We start from the raw sequence: 27,807 nt of genomic DNA, 5'->3' as shown, positions 1-27,807 counted from the left end.
AGCCACAAGTTGATCCAATCCAGTAGCAAAGAAGATGTAAAATCAGTTCAATTTATATGGGCCTAATCCTTAATGTTAGACTGGCCCATAATTTTGGAACTAAGAACAAAACTTTCAAATGTAGCAAGTTATTAACAAGTTGTAGTAGGTATTTATTTTCAAAAAACTATGTTATAGTAGGTATTTATTTTCAAAAAATTATAAGAAATAAGAAAATTTGTTAGGATTTGTTATACAAGAACTCAATATCATTCACAGTGCAGTCGTTTGAAAAGTTTTGCTTAGGCAAAGATTGCTATTATAGTTTTAATATTCTCGTTTTTATTGATTTTTCGTATGTAGATCAATTTCATCAAACAATATTAGATTCTGATGCCTCTTTTTTCTCTGTCATTTGATTTATTGCTGTCAAGATTTGCAATTATTAGCTTTTTTTTAAATATATATATATATATATGTATGTATGCAAAATTGTCAAAGGAGCTCTGTCGTCAAATGTGCTTGACCTTTGTTTTTTAAATTTGACACGTGTTCGATAATTATATTGAAACCTACTTAAATTTGAATTGGTCTATCGAGAAGTGCAACACTGGAGTTGAAGTGCTTCCTAACATATTAAAAGAAATTTCATATTCAAAACTCAACGTGAGATCTCTAGTTAAATATGAAGAAACACTTATCACTTCACCACAATCTTTATTGGTGGTATACTTGATCAATAGAAATTTCTTTTGTTGTGCGTGGAACTATCAAATAATTCTATACTCAAATTAAATACCTCTAGTTAAATATGAAGAAACATTTATCACTTCACCACAATCTTTATTGATATACTTTATCATAAAAAATTTCTTTTATTGGGCATTGAATTATCGAGTCATTATATATTGAAAGCTCAAATTCGAAATCTCTAGTTAAATATGAAGAAACACTTATAATTTTACTACAATCTTTTTTAATATACTTGATCATTAGAAATTTCTTTTATTGGGCGTTGAATTATCGAATGGTCCCGTGACACTCAAGATGACGAATAACTAGATTTGACTAAGAAACTCTTTTATTCTCCTAATTAAATAGAATCTATAATATGCCTTTTTATTATTTGTAAAATAACATTACTATAACGGTCTAAACATATGTAAAATAAATCTGAATATATATGTGTAATGAGATCACGCTCATTATATATTAACGAACTCTAAATTCTGAATTTACGTATCATGAAAAACTCTAAATTTAGGAATTTCATGAGTACAAGGTGAAGCAATGCTGATAGAATTCCACCTGAAGAAAATGACAACATGTGTCATCTGCCCAATTTAGGAAACTTTAAAGACACTCAACACATTTTAGATGATTTAATCAAACTTTCAACATGTAATTTATGTATATCTCAGATGACATGGTATATATGAGTTATTTGTATAACAGTAAGGATATATATGGGTTACTTTTATAACGAAAGTATATTAATTCTAAATGGCAAAGTTGAAAAGTGTATCAAGTCATTTTCCCTTTAAATTATATACAATAATAACTATAACATAGTTCGCAACGTCTTTTAATACTATACGATATTTGATAGGATTTAATCCTTTCACTATAAGAAAAAAAATATTTTTCCACTGAAAAAGGTCATTTTGGTGAATTGGTGTGAAAAGAAAAACACAGTAAATGTTTCGGAAAAATTAGGAAGCTCCTCAATGTTTCAGTAACAATTTGTTTTCGACCATGCATTTTCTCAGTGAACTAATTCGATAAGAAAATGAGTGAAAAATCATATTTTATAACACAAACTTTTTTGTAATTTGCAATGAATGAACCTTATTTCTAATATTGTCTTGCCTTCGGCCCTTCGCTCGTAAGTAGATCGCCTTGATATGTGCATCTAGTTTGTATTTTTTCGAAGGCTAGAAAACTCATGGCCCCCTCTCCTTTAGTTTAACCTTTTATAGAACGTAATTACTTGGTTCATTATTTTTTCTTGTTATTAATTAGTTATATTAAATTAAATTATGGATAATATAATTTTTAATATAAGTGTTACTTAGAGTTTCAGTTTGCTCATAAGTTGGCAATTTGACAGCCTTTTTCTAGCACAAACTTTTTTTTAAATATCAAACATTTATTTGTCCAACTGGATACTCCTGTCATTGACCAAAAGGCCAACTTTCTTGGTAAATAAAGTCCACCGCCCAAATAAATAACTTTCCCACTATAATTTTGAAATTGTTTTATTTATTTATTTTTATGTATGTATTTGCAAAAGGAAGATATAAAAATAATATTCTCAATTTTTAAAGATTAGTATTAAAATTTTGTTAAATCTTTAATTTGCTTAATTAGTTCACTCATTTCTTTTGATGTTTCAAGCTATGTATTTCTTATCAAATGTATATGTATATATACAATAGATAAAATTGACTCGACCTTTTAATTAATGCTTGATGAAATTCTATAAAAAGTGTTTGCAAATAATTAAAAATTATCGATACACACAAAAAAATGGAAATGTTAAAATAGACCAGTTCGGTGCATAAAATATTTATCGTTCATCTAGGGTTTAGAGAAAAGTTACACCCCCAAAGAGAGTATAACAATATAACAAAACCAACTTTTAGTGACAACAAATATGCTCATTAACAAAGAGTGCTAAAGCTTTGTCGGTATCAATTAATTGTCATTGAATCCAATATCGTTATATGTTTTAGGGACATTTATAAAAAATGTTAATTGGCTTTAAAAAATATATATATTTAAGGACAATTAAACTATTTACATTAATTAATTACCATTAAAAAATATTTTTAATATAATATAATGTAAATAACATACCCCTAATACAACCCTTAAGAGCTGATTCTGCAATATTTTAGTTGCTAACTTGTAATTGCATCTGACTACCATTATCCAAAAAGACCTAATTAACAGACAAAGAAAAACAAAATAAAAGTTTCTTACAGGCAAGAAAGAGAAGGAAAGATAATGGCTAATTAATTTTTCCAAGGTATTTAGGAACATTACGGCTCTCTCTGTCCATTTTTATTTGTCATGTTGCACTTTTTAAAAGTTAATTTGACTAATTTTCAAAGTTAAATTAGATTATATTGATTCGATATTTTAAACAAAACATTTAAATATTTAAAAACTATACGAAAAGTACTATAAATTGTAATTTTTTGTATATCAATATGATGAAAAAATATATCGTAAAATATTAACAAAATTTTTCATCATTTGACTCTTAAAAAAAAGCTATGACATTAATTAAAAGTGAACAAAGGTAGTAACAAGACATCAGCCAAACTCAAAGAAATTAGTATTATTTTTTCTTTGAAAATCAACGTCAACTCACAATCAATTAATGCAATATTATAAATTAACAACGACAATTTTCCCCATAATGCAGTTACGTTGCTTACTGCAAAGGCATTCATTAATGTTTAACGGCAACTAATTAATGATAAATTTTAATTATCACTAAATATATTTAAAATGATTTTTAACATTTTTTGTAAATGTCTCTAAAATTTCTAGCGATACTAAATCTAATGTTAATTAACTCATGACGATAAAGGCTACACCATTATTGTTAATATACATATTTATCACTGCTAAAAACTATTTTTACTATAGTGATTGTGGATAGTTTAATAGAGTGTACAAAATAATAATGAATAAAGTGCATTAGTTATATTAGATCTAGTTGTGTTAAAATTATTTTTATTTATTATTTGGTTTAGTATAATAAGGATAGTTCTATTTTTACCTATGCTTATTTATTATTAATAGTCTATGCATTGTTAATATTATTATTTGCTATGTATTAGTTTTACCTCTATAATAGTGATAGGATATATATTACTATATTATAGAAGACTCTAGGAATGACTACCATTGTGCCAATAAGATCACTACTAATGTCTAATATATTTATAAAATATATAAGTGGGCCCCATCACCTTCCACTTAAATACTACATATTATATATTATTAATTACTATACTATAAATCACTACTAATATCCAAAATATTTATCAAACTATATAAGTGGCCCCCACCACCTTCCACTTAAATACTACATATTATATATTAATTACTATACTATAAATGACTTAAATACTCCATATTATCTATTACAATAATTAACAATTATTTGACACTTTAAATTCTATCAATGCCATATAAATTAGGATAAAAAACCTAAGATATAATATTTAAATATATTTAAAAATAATATAAGTAATACTATACATTACAATAATTAACAGCTTAATTATTTAAAACTTATATAAAAAATTTAATTGACCCTCTAAATTCTATTGGTACCACATAAAATGGATTATATAATAAACATATATTGTTTGAAATTGACGAAAAAGAAACTATAAATTACAATAATTAATAAAAAAATCGTCCACTCCAAAAAATCTATCAATTAACAACATATATTGTTTGAAATTGACGAAAAAGAAACTATAAATTACAATAATTAACAAAATAAATCTCTCGACTCCAACAAATCTATCAATTAATGCCACATAAATTGGGACATGGCAAATAACATATATTATTAAAAAATTAGGTTCAAAATGTACTAAAAAATACAATAATTAACAACTTAATATATTAAAGAGACATATAAAAAAGGGTTAATATTTGAAATTCTGCATCTGCCACATAATTAGAACAAAGAGAGTAATAAATATTATTTTCAAAATTATGTTAAAAAAAAGTACTACAAATCACAATAGCTAACAATTTAAAATATTTTTAAAATCATATAAAAATTTCAGTAACTTCTCAAATTCCATAATATGACATAAATTTAAAAAAAAAGTGTTATAAATCATAATAAACAGTACATTATTTAAACTACTTTAAAAGCATTATAAATTGTAATAAATAATACAACAATTTAAATTACTTAAAATTTAACGACTTAAAAATATTTTTTTAAATGTATTAAAATTTTGGTTAATTGTCAAAACTTTACATGTGCCACATAAATTGGGACATGGACAGTCACACATATTTTTTTTAAAAAATTACATTAAAAGTATTCTATCAATTAACAACATATATTGTTTGAAATTGACGAAAAAGAAACTATAAATTACAATAATTAACAAAAGAAATCTCTCGACTCCAACAAATCTATCAATTAATGCCACATAAATTGGGACATGGCAAATAACATATATTATTAAAAAATTAGGTTCAAAATGTACTATAAAATACAATAATTAACAACTTAATATATTAAAGAGACATATAAAAAATGGTTAATATTTGAAATTCTGCGTGTGCCACATAAATTAGAACAAACAGAGTAATAAATATTATTTTCAAAATTATGTAAAAAAAATGTACTACAAATCACAATAGCTAACAATTTAAAATATTTTTAAAATCATATAAAAATTTCAATAACTTCTCAAATTCCATAATATAACACTTAAATACTACATATTATATATTAATTACTATACTATAAATGACTTAAATACTCCATATTATCTATTACAATAATTAACAATTATTTGACACTTTAAATTCTATCAATGCCATATAAATTAGGATAAAAAACCTAAGATATAATATTTAAATATATTTAAAAATAATATAAGTAATACTATACATTACAATAATTAACAGCTTAATTATTTAAAACTTATATAAAAAATTTAATTGACCCTCTAAATTCTATTGGTACCACATAAAATGGATTATATAATAAACATATATTGTTTGAAGTTGACGAAAAAGAAACTATAAATTACAATAATTAATAAAATAAATAGTCGACGAAATTGACGAAAAACAAATTAGAAATTACAATAATTAACAAAATAAATGTCTCGACTCCAACAAATCTATCAATTAATGCCACATAAATTGGGACATGGCAAATAACATATATTATTAAAAAAATAGGTTCAAAATGTACTAGAAAATACAACAATTAACAACTTAATATATTAAAGAGATATATAAAAAAGGGTTAATATTTGAAATTCTGCATCTGCCACATAAATTAGAACAAATAGAGTAATAAATATTATTTTCAAAATTATGTTAAAAAAAAGTACTACAAATCACAATAGCTAACAATTTAAAATATTTTTAAAATCATATAAAAATTTCAATAACTTCTCAAATTCCATAATATGACATAAATTTAAAAAAAAAGTGTTATAAATCATAATAAATAGTACAATATTTCAACTACTTTAAAAGTATTATAAATTGTAATAAATAATACAACAATTTAAATTACTTAAAATTTAACGACTTAAAAATATTTTTTTAAATGTATTAAAATTTTTGTTAATTGTCAAAACTTTACATGTGCCACATAAATTGGAACATGGAGAGTCACACATATTTTTAAAAAAAAATTACATTAAAAGTATTCTATCAATTAACAACATATATTGTTTGAAATTGACGGAAAAAAACTATAAATTACAATAATTAACAAAATAAATCTCTCGACTCCAACAAATCTATCAATTAATGCCACATAAATTGGGACATGGCAAATAACATATATTATTAAAAAATTAGGTTCAAAATGTACTATAAAATAAATAATTAACAACTTAATATATTAAAGAGACATATAAAAAAGGGTTAATATTTGAAATTCTGCGTGTGCCACATAAATTAGAACAAACAGAGTAATAAATATTATTTTCAAAATTATGTTAAAAAAAGTACTACAAATCACAATAGCTAAAAATTTAAAATATTTTTAAAATCATATAAAAATTTCAATAACTTCTCAAATTCCATTATATGACATAAATTAAAATAAAAAAATAATATATATTGGGCCCCGTGCTAGCACGGGGTCCTATATCTAGTATAACTAATAATGCATCTACCAGTTATCCATAGGCTCAAGATCCTACGAAATGAAAGATTAAATACTACCAACAATATGGATCGTTTAGTAGGATACATTTGGAAAAATAATATATGCACTAGTTTTTTGTATTACTAATACTTTATTGATATACTTTTTCAATATAGTAGACATAATACATAAACGTACTATTTGATTTGGCCTTAGCATCCCAATGACATGACCCTAGATAGAATGATCTGATATGATACGATGCTTAAAGACTATGATAGAATACTATTACCAATAAGGGTTGTAGAGTTATAAATACTTTTTCATTTTAATCAGAGATCTTAAATTCAAATCCCTCAATCATCTTATTGTCAGAGAACGCTCTACCTTCTAATATAAAACTTTTCGATATAAATTTTAAATTTAATCACACTTTAATATTTTAATCATGTTTTTTTAAATTCACTTGTGAAATTATAGTGATACGTTATCTTTCTAACCAAACAAAAGAATGAAAAGGAAAGAGAAAGAGAATCTAATATGAAAGCAGAAGAATACGACAAAGTAAGGGCGGCTAGAAGGTGAACACGTGTCTATTGGCAATACAAACAGAACCCACAAACCAAAAGACAAAAAAGATAATGGAATTTTGCCAACCAGCAATATTAATGGTTCTTATACTTTTTCATTCTCTTTTCAAATAGTATAATCATATTCTTTTGGCCAAACACATATACAGCCCCTCAAACTTGGCCCAATTTTTCATTTTGGCACTCCAACTTAGCCTTGTTCCATTTTAACCCTTGAACTCCATTTTTTCTGTTCCATTTTAACACAAAATACTATTTTTATGATTCTTTATTTTATATATATTTTTCAAATGCAACTTCTTATTTTAAATCGACACGTGTCAATTAATTTTAGTTAAAAAAATTAAAAATTAACAAAAAAATTTAAAAAATAGACGTGTGCCTGTTAATTTTCATAAAAAAATTAAACATTCGCAAACGAATATAAAAAATTTCAAATAATAATATTATTTTTTGAGATTTCTCTGTATTTTTGCATGAAAATAAATTGACGAAAGTTCTTTGATTTTCTTTCTAAACATTCAATTAAATTAAATAACACTACTTATTTATTTTTTCTTATCATCTAGGCTATCTAAATTTAACGCAAATACTCACTTTTAATTTTTAATATAAATCAATACGAATAAAAAAACTCATCTTCAATACGAGGAAAAAAAGACTCTTGTTCATTGCTAATAACACTACTAAAAAATGTTACCAACACAATTTCGTCGGTTATTTTTCACACAAAAATACATAACACTCTTAAAAAGAAATTATTATTTTTTAAAAAGAATTATTTTTTGTTAATTTTTAATTTTTTTAACTAAAATTAACTGACACGTGTCGATTTAAAATAAGAAGTTGCATTTGAAGAATATATATAAAATAAAGAAATCATAAAAATAGTATTTCGTGTTAAAATGGAACAGAAAAAATGGAGTTCAAGGGTTAAAATGGAACAAGGCTAAGTTGGAGTGCCAAAATGAAAAATTGGGCCAAGTTTGAGGGGCTGTGTATGTGTTTGGCCTATTCTTTTAATCCCCCATCTAAGGTTCTTTCCTCTTTTTGTTTGGCATTCGATATTTATAATAGAATCCCATCAAATTTAATTATACTAGAGTTAAAGGATTCTCGTATAAAAATAACTTTATACCCAGAAGAATTTGAGTCTAAAATCCCTAAAAAGGATGAACGATAACTTATCACTCCGTCACAATCTTGATCTTTAAGTTACTCTTCCTTTCTTTCCCTTTGGATGTTGTACACAGGGGCGCACCCTCTCAGCAAAAAATTACCGATATATATAAGGTAAATTTTTTGTATTTTTGTAAATATATATATTTTGAACCCCCTAAATATCAAAGAAAAACTGATGGCGCAGTGACAAGTACTCCCAAAATTATGTTGTACGTCACTGGTTCAAATCCCAATGAAAGTGTTTTATTTTTTTCTTATTCAGTTTCAATTTTTTAAAATTTTCAGTTCATTTTTTCAAAAAAAATTTAGTTTTTTTTTTTACTTTAAAAAATGTGCTAAAAGTTTGGTTTTAAACCCAAAAGAATTCAAGGTTTCCATTTCTAAAGGCTTATTTACACGTTTATACTTTTATTTTTCGAACTCCCTGAACGAAAATTCTGGGTCCGCCACTGGTTCTACATGAGTAGTGAAAGAATAAATGTTGTCTATAAGTAGCATAGATATCGAATAATCGAATTTATATGTTTTGCTTTTTAAATAAATTGGTATTTAATTTTTATTTTTTATCAATTGAATTTATATGTAATAGGAATAAGTTTAGAAATTAAAGTGATATCTGAATATATCTTGTGAGATATTATGATACGAAAATATGACTTCGTCTTGAAATTTTGGATTAATTGGGTCTTAAAGTAAATATCAATGAAAAAACAAAAGTTAATTTTATATTATTGTCTGCTAATTCTATTGTTGGATCCACCATTATATTGTTAACGTGGCATTTTCTATGCCCTAAGAAGTTATATGCTAGTTAATAAAAGAAAAATATTTTATTTGGTGAGTTGAATATGTCTTTACCCCTTTGAATCACATATTTAAAAAGTTTATCATAATTAATCCCCAGAGTTAAAAAAAGAGAAAGAAAGATTAGTTCTTTTTTTGGTATTTCTCACCTAGTGTCAAATATCTGGTTTGAGAAGACTAATTTGAATTCATGTCAGAATATTTCGTTACTTATTTTGGAGCTTGATTTTATCTGAATTTGTGTCCATAAATCCCACTTCGAAGATAAAGTGCTCTCGTTTTAGTGATCGATCAATTCAAATTTGTATTGAGAAGTTCAATTTTGATGATAAGGGTCTCCTATTTTAAAGTTCGACTAATCTAAATTCACATCTAGAAGTCTTATCCAATGTCCAATATCTATTTTAGGAAAAACTAATTTGAATTCATGCCAAAATATATGGCTACCTTGTTTTGGAGCCTGATTAATCTTGTGTCGGAAAATCTCATTTCAAAGGCGAGTACTTCAAATTTAGAGCCGGACTAATCTGAATTTGCATCGAAAATTCTCATTCATGGAACAAAAATATCCTATTTTGAAGCTCGACTAATCTAAATTTACATCTAAAAGACCACCTTACAGATAAAGTAACTCAAATTCAAAACATCTAATTAAAGACGCTAAGATACTTATCCCTTATCCCTTATCCCATGACAACCTTTGGTAGAAAAGAATAGCCATTCCATTTTTTTCTTATGTGGAATAGAAGCACCACATAATTTATCAAGTATGTCACTTACAAAATATTCTTTAGCCTACCATAAAATAAAATAAAACTAAGCTAAATGCCAATAAATTTTCATAAAACATGGAAGAGTTGCTTTTCTTGACTTTAACAATCCAAAAAGACTATTCAAAATATCAGCACTAACTTCCCAACTTGTAACTATCAGAAAATAATAATTCATTAGCCATTCTCGACTATAGTCTATAATGCATCATCTAAAATAATAGCAAAAGTACTACTAATATTAATGATCAAACCACAAGAGGAATTTAGAAATAATTTTGATAGGCTCAATCAATATATTGAAATACAACTTCAATTCATTGAAGAATATAAAGAACTTATTATAAAAAATTATAAGAATATAACAAATGACTCTTTTTTCAATCACTTAATTGTTGAAACAATGTGATTAGTTTATCCTCCCTATCCCATTTTTCTTTCCCCATAAAACTAAGGGAATATGTTGATGTTTCTTCCCTTGAAACTAATGGTTAAACTTATATCCAATATATCGATAAGAATTTCGAAAAGAATAATTAATTAAGCCACGATACGCTCCTGGTCTATGTACATTTGTTCCAGCCACGGTGGAATGGAGTCCCGAACACCACCACCGTACTTCTGCTGCTCTGAACTGTATAGCCCAGTACCGGTGGAGGACACATCTTTCACCAAGGAATGAACCCACGACACGTCTGGCTCGTTGAGTTGAGATGGTGTGATTGTTGATCTTGTTGGAGCACCATTTCCACCGCGAAAACCAAAAGATTGAGATCTCTTGAGCTTGTTTGTGTCATCACTATTGAAGCCCCATTCCAATTTCCCATCAGGGGAGCCCCAATCTGATGACATCAAAGGTGGTGAGTTAGCAACACCATTTGGAACAGCACGATGCCCCATTCCACTACGGTCAATAAAACTCTGGCTACGCTTTGCAAAAGCAGCAGACCTCGAGTTCATGACAGCTTGAGCCACTGCTGCTGATGAGTCGAATCCATAGGTTGAGGGCTTCCTCAATGGAGACGATGATTGAGGAATGTTAGTATAGCTTGATTGAAATTGGTTCATGTTTTGTCGCATCTGAAGCCCAGTTGGAGATTGCATCTGGGAGCCATTACTTGACACCTTAGGTGAGAGACCTTGCAAATGAGGAACCGATGGAGAATACAACTGAGAGCTGGTGGTGGATGTAACTCTCGGAGAAAGGCCCTGCAAGTGGGACAGCAATTGAGAATCCATTGATCCGAAAACATCATCAAGATTAGTAGGCTTCAAATCCGCCATCCGATTGTCCTTATTCCAATAAGACGGTGAAGAGAGACCAGCCATCTCATCTATCAATTGCTGTCTTAGTTGCTGCTGCGTGCGGATGCTTTCCAAGCCAAGCATGCCCATGTCCAAATCCAAGTCCCGAGCGTTTAGAGATGTCTTTAGCCTACTGCCAGGAAGCTGTAATGCAGGTGGGGTGATGTTCACCTTGTTCTGCCACATGTTTCCACCCATTGGAGACGAACATGTTACAGCAGGAGACATCGGTGGAGTTGAAGTAGCAGGCAGCAACATGGATGAAGAACCAAGCGCCAGAGGGCTCAATGTTGACATGTCCATCGAACCGACTGGACTAGCCTTTGGAGAAGGGATAGCTGAACCAGTTGACGCATACAAGGGGCGTAGCTCTTCAGGCTTGTGAGCAAAGAAGCAAACTTTCCTTGAGCACCCGGTCTCATCCTTGCAGAGACGGGTTCTATATTGGGCAGGATGAAGCCATGACTCGAATACACCATGAGCATACTCACAAGAATCATTCTTTGCACAAACACCTTTCTTAAACTCGGGACATGGAACACAAGTATAGTTATACTTCCTTGGATCGCGTCTCCTTGCGTTCTCCCCTGGATGAACAAAAGGGCATTCAGTCCAGTCATGAGAATATGCCCTTGAACATGGTTTAACCTTGAAACAATACATCCTGAAATCATCACTCCCATAAATCCCATCATTTATGTCCGGCAAGGAAGTATCGATCGGATACTCTTTCTTCTCGCTTCCTTCTTTCGTCATCTGGATTGCTGCTTTTCCTTCTTCCTCCTCCAGCTCAGCAAGCTCAGCCAAGGACCCATTCAACAACAACTCCAATGACTTCCTTTTCGAATTCCTCAAGGACTTAGGATAAGAAGCAATCACATCACAAGGCCTATTTCCACTAGAATCACAAACATTAACATCAGCAGAAGCATCAATCAAGATCTTGAAAACCTCGACCGATGATTCCGAGCCACCAGCTGCAGCACAGTGAAGAGCAGTTGCACCATCAGAGCCACAAGCCCTGTTGACATCAACCTGACCAGTTCCAACAATATACTTCAAAATCTCAATACTCCCATACATGGAAGCAATCATCAGAGGGGTTCTCTCTTCAAACCCCATCTTTTTCGAACCAAATCTTCTCCCATACCAAAAGCTGAACTCATCAACAGCACAACCTTTCTCAACTTCACATATGAAGCTAGATAGATCATCTGAAGCTGACAATTCAAGCAATTTTGAGCAATTTCTACCATGCCCATCTTTCTGATCCATGTTAAAATCAGAAGGACAAACTTTACTCCTTGAACCAGTACACATCAATTCCTGCAAGTCATCAAAAAGCCCCAGATTTAGATTTGCTACTCCATCCAACACACATAAAATCACAAATTCCAAAAGTAACAAACTGTGTAAATCCAAATCAATCCTGTAACTCTTCCTAGATTTACATTTGCTACTAAATCGAACCCATAAAGCTGTCAAATACTGAACCAAAAATGTAACTTTTTTTCCCAAATCCGATGAACCCATCAGAGAAAACCCCACCAAAACAATAGATCTCATAAATTTCAACAAAATAAAGAAAAAAACACACAAATAGTCAACAAAAACTGAAACCCATCACAAGAAAGTTCCAAAGTCTCAATCTTTTTTCAAAAAATTCCATACCCATAAACTAAATTTACCATAAAAGGACAAAAAACCCATACTAGAAAAGTAAAAAATAAAAAGAAAAAAAAAAAACTAGAAACCCATCTCACAACTACTACAACTAGTCAACAAGAACTGAAACCCATCACCAAAAAGTTTCAAACTTTCAATCTTTTTCACAACATACTCCATACCCATAAGCATTTTTTACCATAAAAGAACAAAAAAAACCTAAATTTTTTACCATACTAGAAGAAATTAAAAGCAATAAATTTTGAGAACAAAACAGTACCTTATAGATGGCTAAGGTTTATTTCTTGAAGAAACTTGAAAATCCAAGAGGAAAAAAGTATTGAATTAGTTGTAAGATTTGTGAGTTGTTATTTGTTTGAGTAAATTTTTCTGTGAAGAAATGAGTGAGGGTTCAGAGGTATATATGAGTCAGAGAAAGGAAGGAAGGAGGAAAGGGTGACTTTTCTTCTTGGTGAGTTCAATTTTTTTCTACTCTGTTAATGGTCAAAGTCAAATCTTCAAAATTTGGTCCACAACATACAAGAAAATTATAGATATGGTCACTTATGTTTGAGATGAAGTTCAAAATAGCCCCTAAAGTATGTTATGGACACTTTTAGTCTTTTAAGTTAGTCAAAAGTTAATACTTCTCATCTTCGTTAAATATAATAACATATTCAGTGTAATTAAATAAGTGGAGGTTGGATAGAGTAAGATGTATGTAGACCTGATACATACTTTTTGTGGGGGTAGAGAGGTTGTTTGCTTTAAAAAAGTGAAATTAAAACAAGATCGAAAAGTTCTATCGATCTAATGAAAACAGTGAAAATAAGGAATTTAGTGAAAAACTAATATCTAAAGGTAACATTTTTGCAGTTTTTGCTTCTTTTTTTTTGTTTTTTTGAGAGTCTGATACAGTATTTTAGGTGCAATTTTAAATATTTTTTAGGTTTAATGTAGTCTTTTTGTATTCACAATACCTACTTGATGAAAATTTTCTAGTGGTTCTGATTATTTAGTTTAACATTTTCGTCAAATATTTAACAGAAAAAGTTTGTTAAACATTTAGAAAAAATTAAAAGTACTATTTTGACGGTTTTAATTTGCTTGTTAGTTTGTTTCAAAAAAATCAATTTTTACAAGTCTTTTATTCCAATTTTTCATGTTACATGTATATGACCATAGGAAATAAAAAAATATTTTGGTACATTTCATATATCCTTAATTTAAGATCAGAAGATTCAAAAATCTTTTATAATATTTTATATTTCAAGTCAAGTCAAAAGAGACAAATAAGTCGAAACGAATAGAATTACTTTTAATAATTTAAAAGACTTAAATTATCCAAGGTTATACTTAAGGGAGTACTTTAAACATTACCATAAAAATAAGGGACAAGTTCTGTCATTTTCTCAGTAGATTACATACCACTTGTGTGTCTTACTGGTTCCCACCTAAATGCAAATGCAAAATTCAAATGCAAATTCAAGTGAAATTCAAATTCAAATGTAAATGCAAATTAAAAATGATTGAAATTTTGAGCGCGTCTTAAAAGTGGAACCCATCGCCACGTCAAAGCTCCAATATATCATTACGTTTCCTCCGTTCCACTTTTACTTCTCCACTATACTAAACATTACATTCACTTTTATTTATCTATTTTTATTTTAACATACCAAAACAAAAAAATCAATTATTTATATTCAAATCATTTTTCAATAGCTAAAACTAAAATCAATTAATAGAATACCATAATAAAAATTGGACGTATTCTCTAAAATTCGCTATCATTTGAAAAAATTATAAAAAATTATACTCTCATATTCTCAGATACATCACTTTACTCTATATATCAGGACGTTGAGTGATGTATCCAAAATTAAGACACGGTGTATCAAGACGTTGAGAGATGTATCTGAATCTGGAATGCGATGTATCGAAATGTTTTGGGATGTATCTGGATCCCACCAAATTTAAGTGATTTTTGTAATTTTGAAAAAAAAAAATAGGGATATGATACAATTAGCTCTTAACATTATGAAATTTGTATATAACCTTATAAAAAATATCTTGATTAATATTATTTTTTGAATAACGTAAAAAATTTAAAGTGAACAAATAAAAGTGAATAATCCGAGTAAAATTTAGACAGGCTCAATGGATTTGTCCTGTATCACGTGTGATATTGGCTGCATTTTGGTTTCTGAATTGTGGCAGACGCGCCCCCCCGGCCTGGCCCATGGTCCCGCTGGTTATCAACACTTAAATAATTTGTTTTTCCACTTTTGTCATACTGGTCCTATAAGGACAATAGATTGACTCATATGTCACAATTTAAAGGGTAAAAAGAAAGGAAAAGTTGCAAAATTAATTTTTACAACTTTTTTTATTCTAGTAACTTGAAGTTTTTTTTGCAAAAAGTTGATATTTTCCTATAGTAGGTTTGGGAGGATTGGAAAGTGGACTTGGGTATGATTTTGGATAATTCTAATATCTTTAAGTTAGTTTTTACGGTTGAGTTAGATTTAATATAGTGATAGAGTTCGGCCTTTAATTATTCATGTATTTAGTATCAAATAGTGTTTGAGTGTGTAAGGGTTATGAATGAAATTCGACATCGGGGATGAATGAGTTTCTTAGACTCTTTACATGGCTTGAATAATCATTATCTTATGAGCTGCCTATTGAAGTTGAGTTAGTTTCAATGTCTATTTAACAATTGCTGATTTCATGATTTACTATTATCATTTTTTAAAACTAATTATTCTATATGAATCGCATGTGCGCATATTGATTGATTTAATGTGATACTTGTTATCTCCCACCAACATAATCATGTATCGAGTAACTCGGTTCACTAAGCATTGAACAAATGAAATTTAGTATTTTTTGCATGCATCTTCAAACTTTTAACTTGAGATATTAGTATATCAGTCAAGGTTCAATCCTTCTCCCTATAAATTTATGATTTTCTTTTCTCGGCGAGTGAAAGCTTGGCTCATGTTGATGAGTAAGACCCGATGAAGCTTATGTGCTAGGGCTTTCACAATCTGTTTTTCTTCAAGAATGTGAGATTGTTTGTTCTTTTTATTGATTGTGTGTGATTCTTAACAACTTCATTAATCACTAGAGCACGCAGTATGCATCGATAATCCAAAAAAATTGAGTACATTAATGTAACACCCCGACTTTTCAAAACGTCTAAATTAACTCGTATCTTCGTGGAAAGACAAGGAGGGTGAGTAATAAATTAAGAATGATGTGGTATGTCTTATTTTAAGTGTTCAAGTGTTGCATCTCAAGTTTTGAAGTTAGGTAAGTGGCAAAATAAAAGTTGGCGGAAGTTATCATAAGCTCCTTCTTAAAGATTTCTCTGAAATTTGGGTCAAATGTCTTGGAGGTTTTCTCCCAATCTATAAAGAGTTATGGGGCCCACAAACTATCGAATCGAAGGTCTACGAGTCTAGTTTCCAACGCATCAAACCGTTCATTCATACGACTTCAGAATAGAGAGATATTCGCATTTTCGTGGGACTGCACAAGCAGGCACGTGAGGTGGGGCCCTAGGTCGGTGGGAAGTTGTATATATATTCTTCTTCGAGTTTTTTCTTCATTTTAAGCTAAATATACAAAGAAAACATAGAGACCCATTTTTAGGATCAAGTGAAATATAGCTTTTCTCGACGTAAGTCCTTGACGAAAGTTGTTCTACACGTTGGGCTCAACATCGTGGTATAATTTGTTTTATCGATTGCGTAGCATATCACATTTTAGTGTTGGGACAGCAGGGGTTTGAATATATTTGAAGGTTTTGAGGTGAATTACGAACCTAAGATCGAGGTAAGACCCTTCTTTCATCGACTCTAGCTTTTATAAGCAGCAAATAGCAATTTGCGACGGAAATACATATCTTTTATTGTATTGTCATGGTATCTTTTATTTTGTATGTTGATTATGGTCCTACCTTGTTGTAGTATCGAGGGAGTTATGAGTTAAAGTCTTTAGGCCACGTGAATCTAGCGAAAAAGGTATGTTAAGGCTATTATCTTCCTATGGCATGTTTCCTTAAAGCTTAGGAGCAATGTAATTGAGTTGTTATCGTTGTTATACTTATAGCTATTATTGTTGATTGTTGGCTGCTCGAGTGCGTATAATCCTCTCTTATCGAGATTTTTATTCAGTAGTAACATTTGTATGTTGGACACGACTTAGAGGCTATTTGTATAGGTTGCCTATAACTAAATTGCTCACTTTTAGCTGTTGGATTGTTATTGTTGCCTTTGGGCTATTGTTGTTAGCTGCAGGAATGTGATCTATGCCTAGCAGGGTTATGTTCTGCCTACAGGGCTATATGGATGCCTAAAAGGGCTATGAGTTGCCTACGGGGCTATATTGATGCCTAGAAGGGCTATGAGTTGCCTACAGAGATATATATTGACACCTAAGAAGGTTATGTGCTTCCTACAGGGCCATGTTGTTGCCTAAGAGGGCTATGTGACTGCCTGCAGGGCTAGGGGACTACCGATAGGGGTATACAGGCTAATTGGCACCTTCCGTGCTTATGGGGGCCTGAGTAAGTGGTCTTGTGTGCTGTTTGTACCTACCGAGCTTATGGGGGCTTGGTTAGGTTGTTGTTTTATTATTTTTGATAAATTTAGATTTAGAAGCAGGTCAGTACAATTATCTTATCCTTAATTTATTTATCAGATTATTCCAGTATATCAGGATACCTCATCATAGTCTATTGCCTTTCATACTCTGTACATTATTTTGTACTGACGCCCCATTGCCTTGGGGGCGCTGCATTCATGCATGCAGGTCCTGATAGATGACCGAGTAGACCTCCATATCAGCAGGATTGACTTTTATCCGATTGGTCAGCCCCTTTCATCCGGAGCTGCCAAAGTTGGGAGGTTTGTTACCATTTGTTGTATATATTCTCATGGGTAGGCTGAGGCCCTGTCCCACCAATCTTTACTACTCTTAGAGGCTTGCAGACTAGTGTGTGGGGTTTATAGCTACGTTATGGCCATGCTGGCCTATGTTGTTGGTTTGCTGAAGCTTGTGAGCTGTTTGATGTATTGTACTGATATTTACCTGTTTTTAGTTTTGGTATAGATATCATGGTGGCCTCGACGGCCCAATCAGGACTTCTGTGCTAGTTGGATATTCCTTTATATGAACTCTTGGGAGTAGTTGGTTCTTTTGTAGATTTGTTGACAGGGGCCTTGCCGGCCGAGGGCTTAGTTTTACGCCGAGATATACTTGTTTGTTTTCTTAATTGCATGTGACTGCCATGTGCTAGTAGCAAATGGTTCAGCAGAGTCGGCTCGGGCCTGAGTTTTGGCTTTAGGAGTCAGTTGCGCCCCTTGAGTTTGGGGCGTGACAATTAATTTCTTATTCAAGTCACTTCTAGGTGTTTGGAAGATCTACCAATTGATCATAGTTTCAAGGAACACAATAAGGTCATTGATCTTTTAACAAGTCATGTGTTTATAATTTTTATAATATAAATACTATACTTTGTGTTATATCATCATATTTTGATTTGTCATAATGTTTTGACAATTTCATGGTCTTTTGTTTTGAACACCTTTGACTCACACAACCACAAAAATAGTTATATTAAGAAAGGAGAAAACATCAAATTGTATTGACTCTTATCTATATCTTGAGTTGCCAATTCAGACACAGGCATTTGTAATTGACCTTTCACAATCAAAATGTCAACACATGCACTTATTTTTTATTACGACTACAAAAAATATTTAAAGGATTATTATTATCTTGTAGACCAAGAAAATTTTAAGATATGATCAAGAATAACTTTAATAATTTTTTCCTCTAAATAATCTCTCAATTGTATTTATATTTACTTGAAGAAGACATTTCTAGGGTTCATCACTAACATGAACTGAAACATATGAAATGTGAAATAAGGGTCATTTGGTGATTAAGTATAACTATGCAGATATTAGTTATTCTTTTTTCTATCGAGTATAAAACAATATACTAAAGAATTGTTTGGTCGCTGGTTAAAAGAAATATTATAAGTGTACAAGATTTTGCATAAGTAATACCATGCGGATATTAGTTATTTCAATTTCTATCCTACATAAAATAATATATAAATACCCTTATAACATATACATATATTAAACAAATAACTTACATCCTAACAAACTATCATACGTGATATTACTTCTGTAAAATTTAAGACATTCATAACTTACCTTCAAATCAGCTACTAAACGACCACTAAATAAGCAAATGGGTCACTAACAAGGGTTATAGTGAAGTGGTAAGTCACCTTCATCCTTTACCAGAGGTCTCAGATTAGAGTCTCCCTATGTACGGAGTCGCCTTTGTAAAGGAGCGTGTTACTTCAATGTGGAATTTCACGATGCGAATCTAAAATTTTATCCGACTTTAATGCAGATATAAAACACCGAGTCGAAAAAAAACAAATGGGCTCAGGTGGGCTTTGTGCGCGTGAGGTTGGGAGGCACCAGCTAATGGATTACTGGGTATTCTAACCCAGTTGAAAATCTGGCACTTTCCGCGTGAGATTGGAGACTAATAAAATAAATTTAAAATAAAATTATTTTTGTCGTATTAGCTATTTATGTGTTTTTAATGCTCTTCATTTTTATTTTTATTTTAGTGACACTTTTCTTTGACAATAGCTTTTTAAAATGTTATTTAATGCATTTTTATTTTATAAAAAGATAAATTCTACTAGTACTTTCATGGTACCATTTTTTAAAATTAATAATTAGACAAACAATTAGGAGGTTTGGTCATTGTACACCAAAATCTTTTATATTATTTTTGAAATTGAGGAAATATTATAAGTACTATGCATTAATCAAATTAAATTAATAACACAAATTATGGTGGCATTACAAAAGATCCAATGGAAAAGGTCCAGATGATATTAAGATGAGGGAGATTTTTAAGCTTGATAATTATAAACTCCAAATAGTTATGAAACACACAAAAGAATTAAAAATCCATATTTTGAGAAAAATTTCCCTAGGGCCCCAATTAATCAAATAACAAGTTTTTTTTTTTCAAAATAAAAAAATAAATAACATAGACAAAATAGTCAGCATCCACTAAGAAGAGAATGATTAATTGAATATTGTAATTAACTTTTCTTGAATTAATCACACAGCCAATATATATTTATATGTATATTCTCCCACGTTTTCAATGCTCACTTTTATTCCACTCGTTATTTTTCATGCTTGTTATCTTTTTAGCAAAAAAATAAATTAAAATATAACCCACAATGTTAAATATATTATTTGATTAATGGTTGATGTTATAGAAAATCAGATTAAAAATGATAATTACACCATCAATTTAGTTTAATTGGTTAACATGTATAGGTGATTTAGATAATAATTGAATTTGATACTGCGATTAAGGACATGTAAATTGAAATAACCAAATAGTAAAATTATTAATGTTAAATTGCTTGTTAAGCGTGAATACTGTTATAAAATAATATATTGTGGATGTCCACTACACCAAGAAGTTACTACATTACTTCCCTCCATTATGAAGATAATCCATTACATCAAGAAGTTACTCCATTATTTTCCTCCATTATGAAGATAACCATAACATCCATAATCTCCACCTTTATAACCATTATTCTTGTAACCTTTCACTTCCATAACCTCCCTATTATATTCATGTTAATGTCATGTTTATGACTAACATTTTGTATGCCTCTATGTTACACTATAAATAGAGACATAAAAGTTCATATTGTATACACTTGAAGACTTGAAATAATAAGAGAAGCTCTCATCTCTTGTCTCCTTATTTCTATTGCTTTCATCTTCTATATTTCTTGTCTTATTTTGCTTTAGTTTTACAATACATTATCAGCACGATTGTTCTACTGTTGAAGGATTGAAGCAAAGTAAATATAAAGAAGGTAAAACTATTTGTGTTTATTTTTCTCTCAGAAACAAAGTAAATTACTATCTAATCTATTTTATATTTTACTTTTGACTATGCATCATTAGTTTTCTTACCATCTCAAAATTATATGAGTCCAGCAGTTTGATTACTTATATATTTAAAAAGTAAAATTAGTTTTGTAAGTTAATAATTTGTAAAGAAATTGTTCTTTATGATATTGTTTTATTAAAAGAAAAGTTATTGAGTTATGTGGCATATACATATTGATTGGATTATCATTATTGGTTACTTTTGCACCTCTTTATTTGTCTTTATCTAAACATTTGCTTGTTGAGTTATTTATATATTATTTGTACTAACAAAGTTTGTTTTGTGGTTATTTTAAAATGGTTAGTAAATTATGTTAATCTTTGTAACAATATTGAGAAGGAATGTTAAAAGGTTTTAATTTATTTTAACTGGGACTTTTATATGATTCCAACATGTTGTTCTAACTAATTGATTTTGTTCATTTTTCTTGTACTTTAAGTCAAATTCAGATTATATTTATGGTTTTTGATAATTAGTTTTTTTTTGTAACGTATTTGGTTTATCAAGACATTGATTGAGGATAAGAGGGTGAATTCAAGTTTTCACCGCACCAAGTGAGTAAGACACAGAGTTAAAGTCTCGGTGCACCATGATAATAAGAAGTTGGGTTCAAGTCCCATTGATTTATGACCAAAGACATTTTTATATGGGTAAGACATTGGGTTTAAGTCCTAATGCACTATAGTGATGATATGATGATGACTAACATAAAGTTGTATACTTTTGACTGAAAGTCATGAAGTTTGTCCAATTAATTTGCTCCATTCTTTTATGTGAATGTGGTAGCAGTGCATAACATGTCTGAATAATGACAAGTGATTGAATGTATGAATATGGGTGTGGTAAAATGTTAATGGTCATCATTGTGGTAATTAAAAGGAAGAACATTATGGGTTCTTAAGATGTTCCTTCAAATGTGAAGGTAATTTTGTCCATTAAAGTGGTATAAAAGGTTGTTGGACACATTGTTTCTTAAGATTGTCCTTCAAATGTGAAGGTAATTGTTAAAGGTAATTTTTATCCATCAAAGTGGTATGTGAAGTTATTGGGCACATTGTTGTTGGTGCAACCCAATTTGAAAAGTTTTGTAAATCCTCCATCAAAATAAAGGAATACAAAGTGGTAGTACAATTGGTACATTTGACCTCTTAAAGTGATGTTGAGGTGAGTCACATAAATTTGATAATGCCAAAGTGGTATAAAAACTTATGGAGCATTACAAATGGTTATAGTCCATTTCTTGAAGAAATGTGACTTGTGTTCGTATGGATAAGAACATGTCCATGTATTGTTGAAATTCAGGGCCGACTCAACAAGAGCGGGGGCCTAAAGCCAAACCTTAAAGAGAGACCCTAATATTTTGAGAAGTATTTTGTTTCTCCAATCTCTTTAATAATTTTATTCTTGACTTCACTTGCAAAATAAGTTTAATAATTCACTTTGTATATTATGTCCAAGGTAATGACTATAAATTTCGTCATGCTTATTCTTCAAATATGTTCTTGCATAACTGGATCAAATTTATTATTCATTTCAATTAGGCTTTAAAAATTACCGTTACTTTCTTGATAGATCTTTCCATTTGTTCCCCTAAATGCTAAATTATTTTTTCAAAGAATTTTGAACACGTCAATAATTCTTGACAATACATTTTTCATTGCACTTTATCGCTATCAATTTGTTCCGGCACAACTTTATCAATTGTTTTTTTTAATGCAATCTCATTTCTAAATCAATACATGAGCTCATATTATTAATAATATGTTCATTCTTTACTTCATGGACTTTGAGCTTAATACTAAGATTTCTCCAATCATTACTACCTTCAGCTAGATACTTATTACAAATAATAGAATTAAGTTTTGCTAAATAATTAACAAAAACAAAAACAAAAAAATTATCCAAATCTTTAGAGTAGATTAATCATTTTCTTTCTTGCTTTTCTCCGTTTACCAATTTTTGAATATGGTGTGTTGTAGAAAAATGTCGTACGTATTTATCTTGTAGAAATTTTATATCAGTCATTCTAAATGGTCCTTTTTCTACTAATAGATCTCTGAATTTCGTATCTACATTATTCCATTGACTTGGATCATATATATTTTTAGGGATGCAACAATTTAAATTATTTAGGAGTTCTTGATATCGAGAACAATGTCACATTTTCACCAACTTCTTCTAGATTTTATTTTTGGATATTATTATCATCTAAATCAATTCTAATGGTGACTTGTTCATTTGAAGAACATCCTCCAATATTTTTTTATTCGAAATATTTTTTATTTGTTAAAAATCTATCAAGGGCTCTATTTAAAGATTCATTTAATTCTTCAATAATAATTTTCTCTCTTTTTGCAAACTCGGAATCATGTTTTCTAGTTGACATATTAAAATTGAATAAATTTTAAGAACAATTAAAACAATTTACATATACTTAAGAATATCAACAATAATTTTTTTTCAAGAAAAACAATAAAACCTCTTACACGTTTTTTCTCTCCAAAAAATTAATATTTTTTTTAATAATATGTATATGTACTTTTTTATAAAATGGGGCCCCCAAAAAATATGGGCCCCCAAGCGATAGCTTTAGTGGCCTAGTGGTTAAGACGGCCCTGTGTTGAATGAATATCACATCTCACCTCTACGGGAGGTTTGAGAGATTGAAAGGAAATATTTTGACATAAATGGTCATTTTGGTCATATACTTTGAGTACTGCACAAATATTGTGGTATGTTTTATTATGAAATATTAGAGGACAAAAGAAAGAAATAAATCTTTTCTATAAAGGTTGTGGCAATGACCAAAATAAATGTTGTGTGGCAACACAAATTTGTCATTGGTTGTCAAGAAATAAGTCTCGCATATAATAATTTTAACCATGACAATAATAATAATTTTCTCCTTGAAGGAGATGATCACCATAAAAATAGTGTTGTGAAATTTATGATAGTACACAAATTAATTGAGAGTTCCGAAAGAGCTAATTTGTTACTACGTACCCGAAGTGAAATTGTTCATAATATTGGGATTGTAGTAAGTTTCAAAAGAAACTTTTTAAGTTTTGGAGGAATTGAAAAAAAATTATTATTATATTGAGACTGTAAATTATTGAAAGATTAAATATCTTAGATTACTACAATCAAAGCAGGTTATGAATGTTTACATAAAAGGTTATCTGCCTTTCTCTTGTTTGTTGAATAAAAATATGAACATCATGAAGGAATCACATGCAAAAGTAAACTAGAAGTTTACTAGAATAAATATCAGTTGGCATAACCGGTTTGCCATTTCGGTTCAAATGTTATAAAATAATATATTATGAAGATAATCCGTTACATCAAGAAGTTACTCCATTATTTTCCTCCATTATGAAGATAATCCGTTACATCAAGAAGTTACTCCATTATTTTCCTCCATTATGAAGATAACCATAACATCTATAATCTCCACCTTTATAACCATTATTCTTGTAACCTTTCACTTCCATAACCTCCCCCATTATATTCATGTTAATGTCATGTTTATGACTAACCTTTTGTATGTCTCTATGTTACACTATAAATAGAGGCATAAATGTTCATATTGTATACACTTGAAGACTTGGAATAATAAGAAAAGCTCTCATCTTTTGTCTCCCTATTTCTATTGCTTTCATTTTCTATAATTTTTGTCTTATTTTGCTTTAGTTTTACAATAAATACATTAATAAATGAGAATATTGAATAGAAAAAACAATTGACAATGGGAAAGTGGAGAATATTACCTAATCTTCGATGTGTTTCCAACAACATCATCGAGAGAGCAAATATCAAATGAGTTATAGGTATTGAGCAATCCTCAAAACTAACTTGAGTAAATTACTTAGTATTGGATTACTTAGTATTGGTCTTTAATTTTTAATCCTCAAAACTAACTTGAGAGTAAAATTTAGGAATAACAAACATAAAAATTATTTTGCACTCTATAGCTACAGTTTTGCTATTTGCGCTCCATAGCAAACATAGTCTGCTATACAACATCTGATTTGTATAAATCGCGTCGAATTATATAAATCGGGCGTTGGTGTCTATGAAAATTGTGTTTGTATATGTATATGTTCTTTGTGTTGGGCTAGAGTGACGAGCGAGGTTAGGAGAGAGGAGAGAGAGGCGAGCGAGAGAAGGAAGAGAGTGGAGGAAAGTGAATTGTATATGTATATCGGTTATATAGTAGTATATAGGTAACTACTATGTATATGTATCAATGATTGTGTTGTATATCTGCATAAAATTTGAATTTGTATACAATTGAATTGAATTATAACATTTGTATTTGTGTATCAAATCTCTCTCTCACTTTATACAAACACAAATTGTACATTGTATTTGTATAATTTGTGTTTATATAAAGCAAGAGAGAGAGAGGAAAAGAGAAAAGAGAACTGAATAGTGGAAAATTTGTACTCCATTAGTATAATTATAAGTGTATAGGACGGAGAGATATGTATTTGTATTTGTATATATAGTCTCTCTTGCTTTATACAACACAAACACAATGTATACATTTTTGTTTGTATTAAAAGTGAGAGAGGCAAGTGACAGAATTGAGAGTGACGAGCGAGATTCAGAGGAGAAAGGTGAGCGAGATTCAGGGAGAAAGGCCAGTGAGATTCAAGGGAGAGAGGCGAGAATGACAATGTGTTTGCTACGAATTGGATTTAAATGAAACTGTAGCTATAACAGTTATTTTGAATTAATAATTTGTTATAACGTACAATTTTCCTAAACTTAAATCCTAGCTAGATAATTAAATATCAATACAAATAGGGGCAAAAGTGGAAATGACCCTTGCAAAGATATATATAGCGCGGGATGTGCTGTAAAAGCACCTTAGAGGCGGGTCCATATGGTCGGACTACTAGTAATATGTTGGGTCATATGGGCAACTCAACTAGCATTAGAGATGAAATTAAAATAAAATTAAATTTATGAATTATTAATTTTATAAGAATAATTTTAAGTGACAATAATTAATTTTTAGATTTAATATATATATATAAATTATTAATATAAATTATATTATTTGAGCAAAATTACTGAATCTGATACATAAAGATTACTAACCCTCACCGAAAACATCATAGGGAGGAACCTCGCAGGTAGGGGTGTTCTTGATTCGATTTGGATCGGTAATTGATTAAAATCAAAACCAAATCAATTTAGTCGGTTTTTAAATTTATAAAATCAAATCAAATCAAAAAAATAATTGTTGTAATAAATTTGTTGATGTCATACTCATCTCGAATTCTCGATAGACGGCAGACACTTAGTACATGAACAATCAACATGAAAATTATCGCAGATTCAATTAAGCAATATTAGAGTTATTAATACACAAACAAAGTGATTCAATTAAGAGAAATAGAAAATTATCGCATATTCAATTAAGCAATATTAGAGTTATTAATACACGAACAAAGTGATTCAATTAAGAGAAATTGCGACTATGTGATGTGAGGTAAGGTAGGTAAATATTAAAGTAATGGATTTTGATGGACTTAGACTTAGGAATCGTATGGTGTGATGGATAAAAGAAAATAGTCGTGGGATAATTTGTTAATTTCATTTTTATTTCTTGTTTGGTTACAAAGTATGAGATAACTTATCACATGATTAGCAAAAAGTACTGGGATAAGTTATCCTTCCTTCTTGGTGGAATAACAATACCAGGACAACTTATCCTGGGATAAAACAATTGAAATGAAAAAATATATTTTTCAAATCCTTTTTATTATCACTTTTGTATAGTATAGCTGCTTGCTCTAGTTTTGACATGTGTTTTAGTGCAATTTTGGTCAAATTTTTGGGGTTTTTGCTATTTTTTTTCCAGTTTTAATAGCCGTTTTAGTGAAGTTTTTGTAGCTGTTTTGGTGTATTTTAGTCACTTTTTTGCTGCTTTCTTCTTGATGCATTTTTTGGAGTTTTGATCCAATATTTTTGGTTATTTTGATACAATTTTTTACTTCAAATTTTGATTAATTTGTTTTTATTTAATATTTTAATACAACGAACCAAACAGTCAATAAGAAACAATCTTAAGATAACTAATCTCAACATAACTTGTATTCCAACCAAACAACTCCTTAGGGTTTTAGTAGTTGAGCTAAATTTTAAGTGTTGAGCTAGAGAAAAAAAGTAAAGTTAAAACTTAAGTTGATTAAAATTTAACAAAATATTTATATTTTATTTATGAATAATATATAAGTATTATAAAAAAATTATATATAATTTATCAGTTCGATTTGGTTATGTTTGCGGGTTTATTTTTTTTAGTAAACTTAAAATCAAACCAAATAGTATTGATTTCAACATTTAAAATCAAACCACACCAAAATATTAATTTTTTAATCGATTTAGTTTAAATTGCGGCTCGATTTTTTTTTTTAATCATAACCATGAACAATTCTACTTTCATGTAGTGATTTTTAACTATAATATTATCGTCTTTTATATAAAAAGGAATAAATAAAGTGAGTAGTTGAACTACTTCTAAATTTTGTCCGACCATGTGGACAAAGTGTTTATCATAATTGTTCCTATTGATATGTTGCATTCA

General features: G+C 29.5%; 1 protein-coding gene across 1 annotated transcript; it reads right to left on the bottom strand.

The window, feature by feature from the left end:
• Window positions 1-10,476: 10,476 nt before the first annotated feature.
• Window positions 10,477-13,624, bottom strand: LOC125831782 (zinc finger CCCH domain-containing protein 29-like). The gene is made up of 2 exons (XM_049510973.1): window positions 13,462-13,624; window positions 10,477-12,842 (listed from the first exon to the last, which is right to left on the bottom strand). Exon 2 carries the CDS (start codon window positions 12,834-12,836, stop codon window positions 10,752-10,754), a length of 2,085 nt encoding a protein of 694 aa, XP_049366930.1. The 5' UTR covers window positions 12,837-12,842; window positions 13,462-13,624; the 3' UTR covers window positions 10,477-10,751.
• Window positions 13,625-27,807: the final 14,183 nt, after the last annotated feature.

This window comes from Solanum verrucosum, unplaced genomic scaffold (genome assembly GCF_900185275.1).
Source record: "Solanum verrucosum unplaced genomic scaffold, falcon-dt-bn FXZP01000049.1, whole genome shotgun sequence".
Classification (NCBI taxonomy): domain Eukaryota; kingdom Viridiplantae; phylum Streptophyta; class Magnoliopsida; order Solanales; family Solanaceae; genus Solanum; species Solanum verrucosum.
This window is presented reverse-complemented; position numbering and strand designations above follow the sequence as displayed.